An 18555-nucleotide genomic window follows, 5' to 3' on the forward strand; every position below is an offset into this window, starting at 1 on the left:
TGGGTTTTGGGTTTGTTTTTTTTTGTGAGGTCGGGGGTTTTCCACATTTTTTGTAGAACTTGTGCCATAGCAGATCATGCCTGGTTCATCCTCGCTGTGTAAATGAGATGAGTGTGGTGTAAGTGAGGCTTGACTTTGACCTGTTGCACTTCCAGAAATACTGGGTGTTAGCTGAGTAGCACAAGACTGCTGCTTTGAAGACTTGGGCTTAAATTTTTTTGCTTTTCTGTGCTTGGTGAAGCTTGTTAGCGAAAGTGTGCTTCTGTAGAACTGCTAATGCCTTCTTACAGGTGCAGTGTGTGGTATATGCAGAACTGAAAAATTTTCATTATGCATGCTTTGAATTATAACAGAACTGAGGAATATATATTGAAACAGATGAGCTTTTTTAGGGGGCAACAGTAAAATAGACCTGTTTGTTCAGTGATACATGGATGGAGTTCAAAGTCAGGTGCATAAGAAGGTTAGGAAACTTGGTTTATGAAGGTCAACTTTATAACCTATGAGAGAACTGATGGTTCAGAGTGCATTTAAGTGTTTGGCTTTTCAAGTGGCTGTTGTACAAAGGCAGTGATCAGTAGCTGGGTGTGCTGTGGGGAGGGCTTGGTTTGCAGCAGAGGGGCCACAGGTTGGTGTTTCAGAAAGAACTATCGCTGAGCCATAGCATAGTTAACCAGGGAGGTTGTATGATCTTCTCTTGTAGGATTTTAAGAGCAAATTAAACAAACTTATCCCAGTGTAAAAGTGTTAAGTGGGTCTACATGATCTTTCAACGTACCTTTCAGCTTCTCAGTGTGGTGGTTCAAATGCTTGAAAATGTGTATGGGAAAGACATCCCTGCATTTGTCAGGTTCCCCTTCTGTAGTGTTTACCAGCTTAAGGGGAGCAACTTGTTCTCTTTTTCTGCTTAGGGAAAACTTAATTGATCAAGAATGGTAAAAACTTGAAAATGGAAAACCGCAATGCCTGTCTTGTCTTCCTTTGCTAAATCCAATGGTTCATTCCAGGCTAAATGTAGTCTCAGAGTTCCCAAGTTACAGCAAAACAGGACCTTATATACTGTCAGGTTCTTAAGAAAAGTTTTCTATGCCATCTGCAGGTACTTAAATTTTAATATATCTTATGCATTCAGAACTTCAAAAGAAAGCCCTGACTGCTGTGTTTTAAAGTTCTGAAGCTTTTCAAGTATTTTAATAGAATGGAAGTTCTTTTAGCTGTCAAACTGTTTTACGGAATTGAGTGGAAGGCTTTTGTATTTGAGTTTCAGGTTTGACTAAACACAGGGCTAGATTTGTATTTGGTTAGGAAATTACAGAGAGTAGCTATCACGATATTTCAGGGTGATATATCATCGAACGGAGACACTTGAAATATAATTTTTTGAACTGTGGGTTGTACTTATTTGGCTTTGAACCAACAAACTCAGGGAAACGTGACCTGAAGACTGAATTGCTGAGTCCAACTGGGCAAGGAGGTACTTCAGAATATTCTTGAAATGATAACATATGTAAGCAAGTTGTACCAAGTTTGCTGGCAGGCAATGTATTTTTGCACCAGAGTGAGTCATTCTAATGCAAATTCAATATGAGGTGGTGCAAGAAAATATATGGACAAAAAAAAGCTTGTTAAAAGGTGCTTGACAATACAAGGAGCCATTTGTCCTGTCAGAAATTCTTGCTGTTATCAGTGAGCACCAGTCTGTGCTCCCTAGGGGTCTCTGAGCTCCAGCGAAGGCTCTTCCATAAAGCCTGGTCAAGGAACAGGCAATGCATCTTTTCTCTGGAGATGCTGCCTTAGCCATAGTAGGTGCAGCTGTTTTAAGTAAAAGTTGGGTTTAGGTGGAAATGAGAAACAGCATGCTAATACTAGGCTTGTTTTACTGATTCCTTTGGCCTCTAGGAAGTATTGAAATAACTTCTATACATTGTATTAAAATTTATAGTGATAATCCTCTCAGTGTAGCTTGTTGCAAACTTATAAAATATGGAAAGCAGTTTGCTTTACGGCTAGTGAAGAGGTTGGTACAGAAAGCTCTTGTTCTGTAAGTGCAGGAAAGTCTCGTTTGTAAGTACTGTCTTCCAAAAAAAACCCACAAGCTTTTGGTAAAAGTTCAAGTCCAGCCGTATCGTTAGGGCTGTGCGTTTTCAGAGCATCTGTCAGCAGTTGCATTAGTGCAGGGGTTGAGACATTCTTCATCTAAATTCTCCAGGCAACAGCAAGGCAAAACTTTACAAAAATAAAGCCTTTATAGTGGTGCTATTTGTATTTCCCCCTTTAAAGATTAGTACTTAACATAGTGGAAGGTAGTTCTGCACAAGTAATTTTCAGAGAAGCAGTTCTTGGCTTTTAAAGGGCTTGCCTGGAGGAGAATTTTGGGCTCATGTTTGCTGGAGCAGTACTGCGTGTCCTGCTCAGGCTGAGCCTCTCCGTAGGATTCATGGCTTTGGCAACACACATCGCCTTCTCAGCTCAAAGAAAAAGTTTGCACAACTGGCAGATGTTTAAAGTGCGAGCCAAACTGTATTAACTTGGCTGGCCGTTCAAAAAAGATACTTCAGCACCTGAGCAAGTCAGCTTTTCCTTCTGAGCAGCGGTGGTTCTAGTTGCCAAGTCATAGCATCACAGGACTGGCCCAGCTTTGTGCTTGACTAGACTTGCAGGTCAGCGTCGCAGAGGCTCCCGAGGCACGGCATGCAGAGATCGCTGGCCTTTGTCGGCTCTTAGCTGTGTCAGGGGAAAGATCTGCTCTTCCCCACCCTGCTAGCTGCAGCCCCGGGGAGGGCATTGCTTAGGCACCTTTCATTACCTCCACATGTGCAAGGCAGAAAATGTTTCTTGGGCTTTCAGTTTTCTCGTGACACAATATCTAAAATTTTCCTTGCTTGTCTGTCAGCAATAATAGGTTATCTCTTCTTCCAGTGTTCCTTGTTGTTAGGGGTTGAAAAAATGTATCAATGCTTTCTTGAAAGAAATAAACTGAAAAAAAGTTATCTGAAATAGATTACATTTGTGAGGCAGGTGAGGAATCTACAGATTTACTTCTGGCACCAGTTAAGATATTCTTAATTTATTTAAAGCCCTTGCAGCAGCCCATTTGCTTCTTGAATGGTACACTGTGGTGACTATGCTGAGTTGCTACAGATAATTTTTGTGTTTAATAAATAGAAATTTTGTGAAGGGATTTACCAACATACATCTTACTAGTGAAACACTGGCACTGTGTTGTATCTTTTTAATCCTGATGTGGATCTCAAACCTTCCCCATAATTTGTGGCCAGTAGGTAGAACCCAGAACAACCTGAAAAACTGTTGTTTTTACAGTCACCACAACATCATGTTGGCATGAGAGAGTATGTGCTTGTTGCTGAAACCTCTGTAGGGATTAGGTGGTGCTTTTCACCTGGCTCTCCATTCTCTCCTAAGCTGGCATCTGACTGTAATGTTAGTCACAGTGCAGCTTCCACCTAGCTTTTTTGCTGAGGGAGGCAGGTGGAAATGGGTATTTTATATGCTAGGAGGATTCCATCTTTGGTATGGACAGCTTGCAGTCTTTGCAAAATATATGTAAACATTTGTAGCAAAAGCAAGGGGACACGTTCTGCCCTACCAGGCAGCCTAGTGTCGCTTCTGCCTGCCCTGTGGTAGTTGTGTGTCAGTCAGTCAGACAGGCCAGCGGCGCTGCCCCTTGAAGTTCCGTGTACTGCTGTCACAGTGCTTAACTGTAACATCTCAATTGCCTGCTCCATCTAGCCACTGAGGACCATTTGTAAATATTTATTTTTTGGAGACTGTGTCCCAGTGTTCCTCTATTTGCAAAACTGCCAACCTCCACCAGCAGTGGGGGTTTGCAGAGGGTGTTCAGTGAAGGAGTGGTAGTTGATTACCTGTAGTTGCCTTTCTTTCTGTATGTGTTTTGGTGTTGTTTTTTTTCCTTGAAAATCCTTGAACTGCCTCCCTAAAGTCATGATTTCATTGGAAGAGAAGTAATTTGGGAAGCCATAGTCTTTTTATGTCCTCTCCTTAAGGAAAGCTAGTGCAACACAGAGAGGCAGGAGGGCTGTAGCAGCATGCTGAGAAGTACTGATGGGAGTTTGCTTTGCTCTGACTGTTGGCTACCGCGTTTCATATGTGATAACTTTAAGTTGTTATCAAATTCCCAGTTACAGGTAAGCAGGTATCATTAATGTTGGCAGGATGGCACTGCCAGGTAAAGCTTAAAATGTAGTGTAAGCAGGTTTTGGTTCGTAATTCTTCTGAAAGAGGCTTAAGCTAAGCAGGGTGAACAGTTGACTTCTGTTATGGTATGGATTAGGCGAAATACTGTTAAACACAGTAGCTCAAATTCATGCTGTGTGGGGTAAACTATAGCAGTGTAGGTTGCAGGCAGCCTCTATGAAGCTGCCCTCTCTTTGTCTGCTTACTGTTGCATAAATGTGCTTTAGCATAATTCAATTATTTTGATCAGTCTGTTTCTAATTTATTGTTTTATTCTGTTCTTACAGGCAGGCAGAAGTCCTGAAGGCTGACATGACAGGTAATTGCCTTAATTGCACAGTTGACCTAGCTGCTAATACTTGATTCCTGTTTTTGTTTGTGTTTCTTATGATTATTGCTCCTAAGAATTCTCTGGAAAGTATGTGATGTTATATTAAACATTTGTCCTTTGTATATAAATCAATAGCATTTTAACAACTGTGCCCCTCTCTCTTTTATCTAAAATAAGCGTATTTTTAAAGTTGACTTTGAGTGTTTTAAAGCATTTGGAGATGGAGGTCATGCCCTGACTCCTCTCCCAGAGACTGTTGTCCACACTACCACAGGAACTGCTGGACTTGGATTAGCAAGTGTCTGGATGGTTTTGAGAAACCTGGGTGATGAAATGTTGATCTGAATGCTACCACATGTCATGAAAGTGCAGCCCATAGATGCTATGAAATGCTACAAGCTATGTTTTGAGCTCTATGTATTTATGGAAAATGTAAATTATTTATATGAGTGTATCAGCCATCCAGTACAAGCAGCTTGCATAATGGACCTATGCTCAGCTGTGCTTACCACCTTGGTGTAGTGCATGTAGCAGGTTGGAGTGGTCCCTGTAGGAGCATTAACTGCCTGGATCCATCTAACCCAGCAGGAGTAGCTGTACCATCAGCAAAACAGTTTCCCTGGGTGAGAACCATCCCTTGTGCTCCTGCAGCATGCCCCCCCTGCCCCCCTAGCTCAGGTGCTTTTACAAGGCAGGGAAATTGGACTCTGTAACTCGAGATAGCCGGAGCAGTGTTTGCGTTCACCCTGCGTGATGGAAAGCAGATGGCTACCCAAGAGGTAGCAAACGGCAAGGAGTAGTACTTGCCCACAGTGTTCTCCGGAATACCAGTGGCATTGGCTTCAAGGACTGTTTTGTTTAGCATCACCTGATGGATTTCTTTTCTGCTAATTTTTTCAGGCTACTCTGGAAATCTTTCTAAATCCGTTCAGTGGCAAGAAGTTCTGCAGCTTAATGACTTGCAGGGAATCACGTTCTTCTATCTGTCTTTTTTTTGGGTGTTTGTTTTTTTGTTTTTTGTTTTTTTTTTTTTTTTTTTTTAACTTGCCAGCTGCTGTCTTTGCTCATGTCTAGTTTTGGTGTTGTAGGAGACTGATCAGTCAATTCCCCAACCTGTCTGTAGTTTTTGTATGTCACTATTTTGATGAATCTCTGATAAAAGTGGGTGTTTGGCATTGGATATCTTACGCTGTGCTATGTTTTTTCATTTGGTAGGTGAGTGAGAAATCAGTTGGAGTAACTGTAAATTTGAGTATTCCAAAAACTGTTGTGTCTTTGTTTTTTTATTGCTCAGATTCGAAGCTGGGTCCAGCAGAAGTCTGGACGTCCAGACAGGCTCTACAGGACTTATATCAGAAAATGTTAGTGACTGATTTGGAATATGCTTTAGATAAAAAAGTGGAGCAGGACCTGTAAGTACCTCAATAAATTTGTATGTATATATTTAATCTGGACTGATGAGGAGGAAACGCTGAGACTTCCAGAAAAGCGATTGTATTCTATGAAATGGTTGTCTGACTTGCTTTAAAATGAAGAGTTGTGCTGTGGGTGAAACATGAGAATGCACTGCAGAGTCAATGAAGAGCATTCAATAAGTTAGTATTTTACCTTTGGCAATTTAGTAGCAGCCATGTTATGCAGGAGTGGGTTTTAGTGAGCCAGATGGAAGAAAGAGAGCTAAGAAATAGGAGCCTTCTGTGATGGCAAGAAGGGGCTAAAGTGGAGTTTCCAGAACAGAGGAGATTTTTCCTGATGTAATCACCTGGAGCTTTGAGCAAGGTCTAACAGGAGGAGTTGAGTAGCTGCTAAAGACCCTCATTTTAAGCCCTCTGTGGTAGGGCTGGGCAGAGGAGGAGTATCAGGAGGGGGAGGAATATCAGGAGAGAACTTTACAAATCAGGGGAGGATCCTCCTGGGTTTTCTCCAGGCCCTGAGTCCATTCCCTGATTTAAGATGCAGACATGAGTTCTAACAGGTTTAGGTTAGAGAAGCATGTGGTTCTTCCAGCACTGAGGGAAGCAAGATGAATAGGCTGGCTGGGTTGTCCTGTCCGTGCCTCCAGTTACTGAGTGATTTTTAACCCTGATTTCTACACCCTACATCCTGTTTCAGGGAGGGAGCACTATGCTGTGTAAACCAGAACAATTATAAGCAAATATTAATGCTGTTACAGTGTTAGCTGTATAGGATCAGGATCTGTTTCCCTAGTTATGAGAGGTGAGGGAAAGGTAGTTCTTCCATATTAAACATTATTTCAAATCAGAATGTTGCCTGAATTTAAATATTCTTCATTTCCATGTCTGATGCTATGTAATTAAACAATTCTTTCCTGTTGCTTATGCCATCTGCACTTTCAAAGTGAAAAAAGGAAATGTTTCTTTTGTTTTCAGTTGGAATCATGCCTTTAAAAATCAGATCACAACGCTACAGGGTCAGGCGAAAAACAGAGCAAATCCAAATCGGAGTGAAGTTCAGGCAAACCTTTCTCTGTTCTTAGAGGCAGCTAGTGGCTTCTACACACAGGTGAGTTGCAAAAAAGTGTTGGCTGTGGTGTATTTGCATAGTCTGGAAGCAAGTGTGCCTCGGCCTTACGCTGCTTGCGTGTGGGTCCTTTACAAACCTTTGGCTGTCAGACCTCCTGTGCCGTTCATGAGAGACGGGCTGCAGTATCATACCAGCATGTCATCTCTTTGAGGAAGGCTGGGAGGATAGGTTTTAGGGGGGTGAAACCTGTTCTTTTCCCTTAGAGTAGGAAATTATCGCTGTACTGGATCAAGCAGTATACTCTGCTGGTGGTGGTGCTCTCGGCAGAACGTGTTTGCAAAGCTGGTGATGTGCTTTCTTTTGATCAGCTGCAGCCTCAAATTGATCTGAAACTTCTGTGAATCTGGTAGTTGTTTTGGTGCTCTATAAAAAGATGGCAACAATTTCAGTTCCCTTCTAATAGAATCTGCTTTAAAGCCTAATATGTGCTGCTTTGGGTCACATCGAAGGTCCATTTAGCACCGTATTTTGTGTCTCTCAGTAGTCTGCTGTGACCGCTCAGAGTCAGCATTAAGCAGCAGGAAAATTGCTCTAGTCTCTTGCTTTCTGGCTGTATGTTTGTTGCCGCCTTGAGCTAGTTTGTATCTGAATCATGTAGCTGTTAGGAGGTCTAGCCTTTAATTGACTCTCCAGTCCCTCTTGAAGCCGTTTACTCTGGTCTCTGCAGTGATCTGTGGTAAGAATTCTGTATTTTAATTGTAATGTCTAAGAGTAACACAAAAAAACCCCACTAAGCCCAACAACAAACATGTTAACTGATGATTTCATTGTACTCTTAGTTCTTTTTTCTGCCATTTCTCCAAAAATTCCCATTCACCTTTTCATTACTGTGTATGAAATTGTGGGTCACTTTCATAATTCTTTTTCATCTTTAAAAATGTGAGACTTCCCCCATATAGCTAAAGCTCAGCAAAGAAAGTCATTGTTGTTCATAGCTCCAGTTATTCAAGAACAGAAGTATGTGTAAAATTCCAAAATGCAGGTGGACTGAAGGATGTGTGATGACGCAATGTTTAGTGCTTTGTTCTGTGTCCCTTCCTTGTAACTCCAGTGATGAGCATTGAGTTAGTGTTTTCCAAGAGCTATGTACATACTACATACATACCTGAATACAGCTTTTTTCCTAAATAATACCTAACTTAGTGCCCACCACGGTTGTGCACGTAAGTAGTGTGGTTGTCCTCAAGAGTATCAGGTAGCATTTACAACATATAATTTTTTTGATGAAGACTCTCAAGCTTACAAGCACATCTTCAGTCTGAATTCTGTTTGGTTTTTTTGTCAATTAGAATTTCAAACTTCAGTTACAGGAACTTTTCTTCCTGTATAGCAAAACTTTTGAGTGCTCTTGCACTAAATATCTTTTGTGAGGTTTTCTGTTGATTGTAAAAGGGGTGTGATTCCTTTCATGTATTCCTTACTGCTGGGTGTTTGCCCATATTCTCTTCCAGTGTTAGATTTCAGTTGGTAGATTATGGAAAATTAGAGTCAGTGTGTGATAATGGCCTTAAAGATAATTTGCCTTTCTATCCTTTTTCTCCTTGTTTGGTGTACACTTCAGCCACATTGTCACTGCTGAATCCTCTATCTTGAGTAGTGGTCTGACTAGACTTTCTGTCGTGGCTAGTTTGCACTGTCTTCAGGTTACAACAGGCACTGTAGGTCATTCTTACTCTATCAATTCCTAGTTTGATTCTGAATATCTGCAAGACAACCCCAGTTTTTTCTCCAGAATCTCTGTGATTATCTGCCCCCCTTCCCCGCCTTCAGCATTTTTTTTGGGAAAGTTTTTATTTGAAGCAGCCAGTCTGACAGGCTGTGGCATGGTTGCCTGGGGTTTTCTACCATCTCCACTGTATGTCTTGCAAAAACCTTGTTCTCCCCTGAAGTGTATCAGGGATTTTTTCTTCTCCGTGTGTGACGCCACAGACTGGGTTGTCTTTCACTGTTTGCTGTGATGCTTATTGTCCCATTTTCAGTCTAGAGATTTTGCTCAGGCAAGATACGTGCTCTGCAACTGTGAGGCCTGTGTAAGTGACAACTTTGAAAGAAAGCATGAATTTTCCTAATTCAGCATGTCGGAAGATGTCAGGTTCCTTTCTTTTACCCAGCTTTCATCTATGGAATCCCTCTTGTTTGGGGATTTTTATCTACTATACAAAAGTCAGCAAAAGAGGAGGGAAGTGTAGCATGAACCTTTTTCTGCAGCAAGCAAAAGCACCCCATTGCATGTTTAGCCACTGACAGCCCTGAGCTTTCTATATGCCTTTATCTGGAAGCAGAACGCTGCTGCAGGTCAGTTTTATTTAGAGACCGAGTATATTCTCAGCTGGGAGAAAGTCTGTCAATTCTTACTTGCATTTTTAACCCTGTAACACTTTGGAACACACACTTGTCATCACTATGTGGTTACTGTTACTTTCCACAGTATTTGCTGGAGTCCATTAGGAAAAACTTCACAAGCACAAATTAGGATGGCAAAGTTCAAGTTTTCCTTCAATTAGCTTCTGAGATATTTGATCAAGTAGCTGATGCCTTGTTCTTTGAAAGAGTCTCACTGTTTAGCACAAATATTTACTGATGACTCGGGCACTGAACTGTTAGCTGCTGTTGTCTTATGTTGGCTACAAACTTGGTTTTGTTCTGGCTTCTCTCTAAAATTTAAGTCAGGGTGGTGCTGTTTCTTAAGCTGGAACAAGGTTGTTTGGAGGATGAGTGGCATTCCCTTACATTATTTTCTGAGAATGGTGTCACTTCATCAAAATATAAAAAAAGACTGTCTTCCTCTTGAGTGCTCTACTTAAAAAAAAAAAAAGGCAAAACAACAAACCAACCAAAAAACCACCCCAAAACCTGAACAAAACAGATAAAACCCAACAAGATTAGTAGATCTCTGATAGTCTCCGCTGATACACGCTTGGTAATATAAGTATCGTGGGAATTGAGTTGTTTACTGGTTTGGGATGCACAGCTCTTAAAGAAGAGTACAACTGCTCTTCATGGTTTTGGGCAGAATAATGCAGCATGGAGTAAAGAATGTGATTTTAAGTCTCACTTACAGTAACCTAGGCTTGTTCACTTCAAATATGTTTAGCCAAGTCGTGACTCTGAGTAATGCTCTGTTAGTTTTGTCAATTGTTTCAGTGCTTTTCTAATTACTCTTTGTAGCTGCTACTAAACCAGACCTGTTTTTCTAGTTATTACAGGAATTGTGCACAGTTTTTAATGTAGACTTGCCATGTCGTGTAAAGTCTTCCCAGCTGGGAATCATTAGCAATAAACAGACGCACACCAGCGCCATAGTGAAGCCTCAGTCTAGCTCCTGCTCTTACATCTGCCAGCACTGCCTTGTCCACCTTGGAGATATTGGTGAGTTTTTGAAGGAAAAAGAAGTGGGATATTGAGTTCTAGCTGTGTTCAGCCCTCACACAGAGGGTTCTGTACATAAGATGGGCAACTGCTGGAGCAAGTGTCCTCCAAATTAGTAGCTGATTGTATGTTTGATGGTTGGTGCAGGGGGAAAGGTCTGGAAAGTAATGCTGTTAGACTTTTCTAATGTGTGTTACACATTAACACATGGAGACAGTTAATCACTAGCTTTCTAGTGATTTGCTAGAATCTGTCTTCTAGCATACTAATCATGTTATAGCTGGTAGGCATAGTGAAACGTTGAAACCGGTAACTGTTACAAAAGCTTGTTGCAGCAGGCTAGCATACTTCTCCATTTCAGAACATAACTTTTAAATCTTACATAAAAAGGCAACAATTAGAAATCCAGCCTTTCATAGACAGAGTTAAGTTCATTATGTTCAATGGGTTTATTTCTTTATTGATTAAAGCACAACTATGTGTTGCAGAAAGTTATCTTTTCACAGGAAGCTGCAGTTGCTTTTGGAACAACCTAAAGGTTGATCTAGTTTCTGATTGTGCAAAGAAGTGTGAAAAATATTTGTAGTTCTCTGGTTGTGTTGCTATTGGCACAGCATCTTTCTGTGTAAGAACTGATAAGCTGTGCCATAAGGTCTCAGGAAAAAACACCACCTCAAAATTCAATGCATTGAATCCTTGTGCTCTTTGGTGTAATTGTATGTTTTTGTGACGCTTATTTCTAAAATAATAGTAAAATGCTCTTCAGATAAACTGGGTTATATTAAATGCAGGACAGTTAAATTTTACACCTCAGCTTGGGTTTTTTGTTGTTTTCTTAGCTCGCTATAGGAATCAGACCAGCCAGGCAGAGTCTTACTACAGACATGCAGCTCAGCTTGTCCCTTCTAACGGTGAGTCTGGGATACCTTTTTGGTTTGTAATTTCGAAGGAAGATTTTGAGGTACTGCTTTTCTTGTGTGGCAGTTGGAAACTTGGGATTTTAAATAAACCTCTCTTCCCCAAATATCAAAAACAATCGTGCAACAAAGCCTGACTTGTTGGTAAATAGCTGTTTCCCTGATCTGTGTCACTTCTCTCCTTTTTGTGAATATTTAGAAACAAAAAAGGTAATGCACAGCTTCATTCCAAGGCTTCACTGCTGCTACATTGTACTGCGTTAGATTCATATGTTACGAAGTACAATTAAGGAAAACTTGCCTACCACCAGTGTTTTTTTCTTTTATTGCAAATTGGCATGTGAACAAAGTTTAGTAGCTAAAATGGGATTTTTCAATTTGTTCATGCACGTTAAGGGCTTCTTTACTTCAGGGATGTAGCTTTTTAGTTATTGTCTTACAGTGGTCCAAAACATAGACATAGTGATAGAAGGATAAATCATTTTTTAGCCAGGCTGCTGAAACCAGTAATGCAATTTTTTTAGCTAGTTATATTCTACCTGGAAAAGTTTCCTTACTCTAACTATAGGAATTTTTACTGTATAGGCAAAAAATATGACTGACTATTGACAGTCATATTTGCCTCATGAGCTAAAATTGGGCTAGATTTTGTCCAAAGAGATGAAGCTAAAAATCTGTTGTGGTGAAAGGTTGGTTTTGACAGTACCATCTTATTTAGAGAAAAATCTTATGCCATATTTGTTGTCCAGTTTTAAAGATGTGTGAAAGCAAGCAAAACACACACACACACACACACACACACACACAAAAACCCAAACAAAAACCCCCACCCCAAAAAATAACGGCACCACAAATCTAGAAGCTTTTTCATTTGAGTGGTCCTGATATGAGGCTGGAGTAAAAGGGTCAGCACCTGAACCTTGTCTGTTGAAGAATTTAGCACTTCGTGCTCGCTTTTCAAGTGACCACACTTAATCTGCAATCTGGCATGCTTCAATCTGTGACAACTTGTCGGACGATTTGTCTTTCTCTCTGTTAGGTCAGCCTTATAATCAGTTGGCTATTCTAGCTTCCTCCAAAGGAGACCACTTGACCACAATTTTCTACTACTGCAGAAGCATTGCTGTGAAGTTTCCTTTTCCAGCTGCCTCCACTAACCTACAAAAAGCACTTTCTAAAGCACTGGAAAGGTAAGACAAAATCACAATGTGTTTCTGCTTGGATAAGATGGAGGAGACTTCTTCCAGATGTACCTCTCTTGCCAGAAGTTATTCATATTTGGTAGTAGAAACAGGAATTTCTCAATCTCCGTCCAGTCCTTACACGTGTGGAATAAAGAATAGTTTGTGTCTGGGATGCTCCTGAGTGTGAATAGTGAACGCAGGAAATAAACATATTGTGCCAACGTGAAAAAGTAGCTTTACATGCACATTCCTCCTTTCTTGAACTTCACAGGAAAACTGTGTTATGTTATGTGCAGCTGTGTCTAATTCCAAAGGCTAAAGTTGGGTATTTCTGTTCTGAATGTAGTCGTGATGAGGTGAAGACTCGATGGAGTGTGTCTGACTTCATCAAGGCTTTTATTAAATTCCATGGCCATGTGTACCTGAGTAAAAGCTTGGAGAAGCTGAGCCCTCTTCGAGAAAAGCTGGAAGAACAGTTCAAGGTTAGTTCTAATAACATATTAATTAGTATATTGAGGAGGTTATTTTTAGCAGCTGAGTTCTGAAATTACAGTCCAATAATAACTTTTTCACATGCTAAAATACAGGAAGCTCAAGTAACCAGTTGTGGGAAGTTTGTATGACAGCTAACACTGGATAGTTCTGTTGACTTCTGCAAACAGGGACTTTTCCCATTTGACACGGGGTGCATTGCTGGTAGAGATACAGGAGAAATCAATGACCACTGTTGATTCTGTGCTCTTTAACCTGGACGATTCTTGGGTACCCGTGAAAAGCACTTGATTCATCTGCAAAGTCTTGGCTCAGTTGCCTGAGTAATTTTGAGAGCTTCGTTTTTTGGATGGTGTTCATTCATTCCCACTGGTTATTAAGGTTGCTTTTAATCTTCCTCAGACAACTTGCCTCTCCTGTCAGCGGTTTGCCTTTAAAAAGTGTTCCAGTACTTAATTTGTGTGTAGTCTAGAACTACTCAGAACACGTTTCCTCTGGAAAATCTAGGTGCACCCATTAATTATATAGCCAGCTCATTAAGTTGGACAATACAGAAAGGATTGAAACAAAGATAATTTTGTAAGGTATTTATACCAAGGTAGTACAGTTTCAAAGACGACAGCATATTAACTGTTCAGCTCTGCTTCATCATCTTCATTTGTAGAAAATGAGTAGGTAGTACAGATGTGTTCAACAGAGCAGTTGGGTGCTTTTCCATATTAAAAAAGGGGAAGCTGGTCTTAGCAATATAAAGAATTACAAATATTCTTCACAGTGTCATTTTTGCGTTTTTGCATTGAATTGGGCTGCAATTAAGAAACACAAAACTTGTTGGGAATTGTATTAGCTTTGAATATGAGCTGCTTGAACACTGGGAATTAATGTTGTCTCAAAATTAAGTAATTGTGTGTCTTTTTGTGTGTGGTGTTGGCTGTTGAACAAGTACTGCTTTTTCCACAATACTTTCCGTCAATAATTATGAGCATTGCTCAGGCATGTGGAACAGTCTTATTTTTCTGAACTGATCCAGGGTGTTAAAATAGAGCTAATCAAGCCCTGCTTTGTTGTTAGATTACTTTTTTGTTTATATTATGCAACATAAGGTTTAACTTACTAGAAAGCAACTCTCCGACTTAAATGGGTTGAATGTGGATGTGAAATTGGCTTTATGGTGGATAATCACTTTTAACTTTGTGGTTGATTTTTAACTCCGTATGAGGAGAACGGTCCTAGGGTTAGGAGTGTTCAGCCAAGCCCACGATTCTGCTGCTGACAGCTCTGCCAGTTTGAGCTGTTGGCTGTAGAGTGCTTCATGCCCTGAACTAAAAACCAAGGTTGAACGTGGAGCTCAAACCTTTTCTTGTTGCTTACTCTGGGGAATCCACTTGCCTCTCTGACTGTTGCATCTGAAGGTAAGTTGGTTGTGGGTTAGGATATCTCCTTTTTTTCCCCCAGTGCTCAAAAAAACCATTTAAGTTTCTTTCCTTGTTCTGAGAACGGTGTCTTTTACTGCATAGTTACTGTTGTAAATAGCTCATGCTATTTTGGTCCACCGTGGCATTCCATGACCCATGAAGTCAGATGTGGAATTAGGCTTTAATACATAACCACACACTAGTTAAATTTTCCTGGGGTGTTTTTTTTTTTAAATGTCACCTTCTCCGTGCTGTTTCTTTGAAAAACTGAAAAAATACAGTAGATATACATGCCTCTGCAATTCTTGCAGTTGCATTGCAGTGCTGTCATTACACATTAAAGTTGCACTTGCTCTGAAAGAGAACCATATCCAAGGGGATGTTGATTTGTGTGCGTATGACTTGGTGTATGAGCAGAAGCCTTGGGCTTAACAGTGGGCATCTGCCCAAGTCCTCGTGGGAAGCCCAGTGCCGTGCTAATAGAGATGACCTGAAAATAAAACTTCGAATGAATATTGCCTTAAGGGCAGACGCATTAGTCAAGCAGTGAAGTAGCAGCTGTTAATCCTTTCAAGTCCATGCTTTACCATATAAAAATACATACATCATACGTGTGCTTTTGTTGCAGAGGTTGTTATTCCAAAAGGCCTTCAATTCTCAGCAGTTAGTACATATTACTGTTATCAATCTGTTTCAACTACATCACCTGCGAGACTTCAGCAATGAAACAGAGCAGCACAGCTACAGCCAGGATGAGCAACTCTGCTGGACACAGTTACTGGCTCTCTTCAGTAAGTATGAAAACTAATTGATTTTTGTATTTCTTCTTCATTTTTATATGGAATCCAGTAGTAATTTGCTGTCGGTGTCTAGCTTAATGGTTGTGTGAGGTAAGTGATGAGAATAGATGTTATGGGAGAAAGACAAGAGAGAAGGATCATTTATGTCTAGCAGTGCTGACTAATACTGGATTTATGTGCCCTGGACTTAGTCTGAAGCCCTGCAGAAGTCTGCATGTTTTTGCTGGTTCTGAAAGAACATTTTAACTTGGGTGCAGAGTTGGATCCAGATTTTCAGTGGGTAGTGCCCCTCTTGGGGGGCTGCTCTGCAGCTGGCCACAGTGCGGTTTGAGCAGCTTTGAATGGAGCTATTTCTGAGTCACCAAGACTGAAGTTGAAGCTGACAGAACTAGGTCCTCAACTGCTTCTGTGCTCTTGATAATATCAACCGTGAGATAAGTGGGAGTGCAGAGCATTTTTGACTCTAGCTGCATAATGCTGATTTGCTTAACCTGATCTGGCCCATGATCAGCTTGGCCTTGTTCATAAACACCTAAATTTCTAAATAGCTGGGTTTCTGCAGTTTGCTGGCCTGGAGTTGATTGTGAAAGCACTGTAGTCACGCTGGTGTGGTTACTGTTTCTCAACTTGTATGCCTAACGGGTGTGAGCTGCAGAGCTAGCTCTGATGGATTTGTGTGCCTGCTGACCTGGGGAAGTACGTATAATACAGGTAGACAGTCGAGATCATAATTTCTAATAAATGAATAAATATTTTTGTAATGAGCTTGTCTCACTAGCTTTTGTTAACCTACCAAAATCATTTGCCATGACACACTTGAAAAGGAGAGGTGGGGAAAAAACATCAAGATTCTGCTTCGTGCTAGAAAACTCTCTTCTGAAAAAAAAAAAAAAGGTATTCTGATCTGTTGGTGGATTAAGATGAAGTAATTGGGCAGTTTTGTTCTAAAGAACTAGCTCTTAAAAAATAGGGGTTTATGGGTGGGATGTGTTTGATAGGTTATTTGATCAATTTTCATGTGTCATTCCTGCATCATTTGGTGTTTTTTGGTTTTGTTTGCTTTTTTCTTGCTCTGTTTCTAGTGTCCTTTCTTGGAGTTTTGTGCAAGTGTCCTTTACAAAATGACTACCAGGAGGACTCTGGGGCTGCATACCCTCTTCCAGCTGTGAAAGTTTCAATGGACTGGCTGAAACTTAGGCCCAGTGTTTTCCAGGAGGCAGTGGTTGATGAAAGACGGTAGTGAGTGTTCATCTTTCTTTTGATACATTTGATTGAATAAAGTAATAATAAGTGGTGATCCACAAATGAGTAATGGGGAAAGTGATTGTACAAATATTACAGACATCAAAATGATAGAGAATGTGTGCTAAAAAGCTCATGGAACAAAACATGAAACTTGTAGGCTACATGAACAAGTTCACTGTTGCAATTGGCTTTAGGCTTGCACGTAACTTTTTAAGATGAGGGGGATCTATTTTACCATGTCTGACTTGAGCGTAACTACTGAGTGTACCCTTAGTCTAACCTTTTGTAATGATTTCTCAGATTAATCGTGGTAGGTAGCAGGAGAATAGTTGCGTTAATTTCATGCATTAAGCAGTCTCTTCAGCAGTACTGGCATCTGTGTTTTCTGGCTTATCATCTAGGAATTAAATTGAATTTAGTAGAGGATGTCTTTAAAAGTCAGCACAGGCATTACTGTTCTAGATTGTTGCGATGATTTTCCCCTTCTGCCTCTAATCTTGTATATTTAGGCTTAAATAGCTCAAAATTCGCCAACTTTTTAAATAGCCTTTTAACTTTTCATGAATTACAGCAATTCAATTAAGTGTTTCTGACCTGTAAGGCGTTTCTTCAGATCAGGGTGGCTGTTACTGACACAGATGGATGAGTATTTTTTCTAGGATGGCCACAATAAGAAAAATGGTGTGAAAGCAGCTTGCTTAGCTGATCTTGTGCGATGTGCCACAGTAGTTTCAGTTCTCTTGGGATTTATTTCTTCCCTATTTATTTCTAATCAAAGTTGTTCTTTGCCAACTAAACACACGCGTGCACATGCCTTTATTGGTCTCTGTTTAATAACCTGATGTCTGTGTTATATTGAGAAGTCTTCCTTATTCTGAATTCATACTTAATTGTGCTCTTGGTTCAAGAAATAATCCTTATTCCTTTTTAAACTTTCAGTTGTCCCCACTCTATGCTTATGATTTTCCTGTGAATAATTAATCGTACCCCAGACTGAACAAGCATCTGAAATAGGAAGGAAGCCTAGAAAAGCAGGTGAATCTGAACGCAAGAACTGAGGACAGAAGTGACTACATAAATACTAGTGTGTTGTCTTTGGAAATGAGTTTTTCCAGACTTGCCCTGTGGAAGCCATATTAGGTCTAGATTAAGTGTGTCGCTACATCACTCTTCTTTAGGAATCTCTTACTATGAAATCTCATTATTTCAAACGTGTAGGAAGGTTGCAATTTACTGTAGGTTGCAACAGACTTGGACTCTTCTTTTTTTCCCTCCTTCTGTTCCTTGTCAGTCACGGGAAGGAGCTGTTGCTTAGTTTAGCATAGAGAATAAGCATAACGTTTCCAGTCCCTGTGGCGGTGCAGGAAAGCAGCTGACCTCAGGCTTTTGAGTGCATATTGCATTCTCCAACCCAGGTGCTGGATGATGACTGAAAGCCTTGCTGAGGAAGGGCAGATCCGTTTCACTAACATGGAACATAGTGGGCACCTTCCTAAAACAGTTTTATGTTGTTTCCATGGACTTGGTGCCCATCACTAAAGCAGAAGAAGGATGCTTAGACTTTTGGGTTGGAGCTTTTTAAAAATAGGAGAAAGCAGCCTGTTGGTGGTGGTTAAATGTTAACCACCTATGCAGCGATTGTTGAGATTTTTAAATTATTTGCTCCAGGGCCTTTGTAAAGAATTTCCAGTCATTGCTTGTACTGCTATTGCCAATGCAAGGCAGCAAGGCTGCCAGCTAACCTCTAGTTTAATGGTCTTACTCAGTGCAACCCTTACTTAGACCATCTTACTTTTCTGGTAACTGTTTCAGTGCTACAGTAGAGTGCTAATGTTCTTAGAGTGCTAAGAACAGAAGTACTTCTGCACAGCTGTATCTTGATAAATTGTTTTGCTTCCCAACTGATTAATTTATTGTGCCTTGAAAGCAGTCAGCTTTGGACTGGGAAACATGAATTGCAAGCAGGTGCTCTGAAGGTTTCCTTGTGCAATAGGTTTGTCTGGTTAAATTCACAGCAGGCTTTCTGACTTGCTGGGTAACGAA

General features: G+C 40.5%; 1 protein-coding gene across 6 annotated transcripts in view; it reads left to right on the top strand.

Moving 5' to 3' along the window:
- The window catches only part of SMG7 (SMG7 nonsense mediated mRNA decay factor), a 53925-nt gene that overhangs the window by 17583 nt on the left and 17787 nt on the right, over window positions 1–18555 (top strand). For 5 of the 6 annotated variants that reach the window (XM_037404848.1, XM_037404844.1, XM_037404845.1 and 2 more), the window contains 9 exons: window positions 4503–4534; window positions 5841–5958; window positions 6937–7069; window positions 10288–10459; window positions 11299–11370; window positions 12416–12566; window positions 12907–13042; window positions 15096–15258; window positions 16350–16506. In XM_037404848.1, the coding sequence (XP_037260745.1) occupies window positions 4503–4534; window positions 5841–5958; window positions 6937–7069; window positions 10288–10459; window positions 11299–11370; window positions 12416–12566; window positions 12907–13042; window positions 15096–15258; window positions 16350–16506 (1134 nt within the window). The remainder of the gene's footprint in view (window positions 1–4502; window positions 4535–5840; window positions 5959–6936; window positions 7070–10287; window positions 10460–11298; window positions 11371–12415; window positions 12567–12906; window positions 13043–15095; window positions 15259–16349; window positions 16507–18555) is intronic. The other variant, XM_037404847.1, reaches the window with a different exon arrangement.

The sequence above is a fragment of the Falco rusticolus genome, chromosome 11 (genome assembly GCF_015220075.1).
Source record: "Falco rusticolus isolate bFalRus1 chromosome 11, bFalRus1.pri, whole genome shotgun sequence".
Taxonomy (NCBI): Eukaryota; Metazoa; Chordata; class Aves; order Falconiformes; family Falconidae; genus Falco; species Falco rusticolus.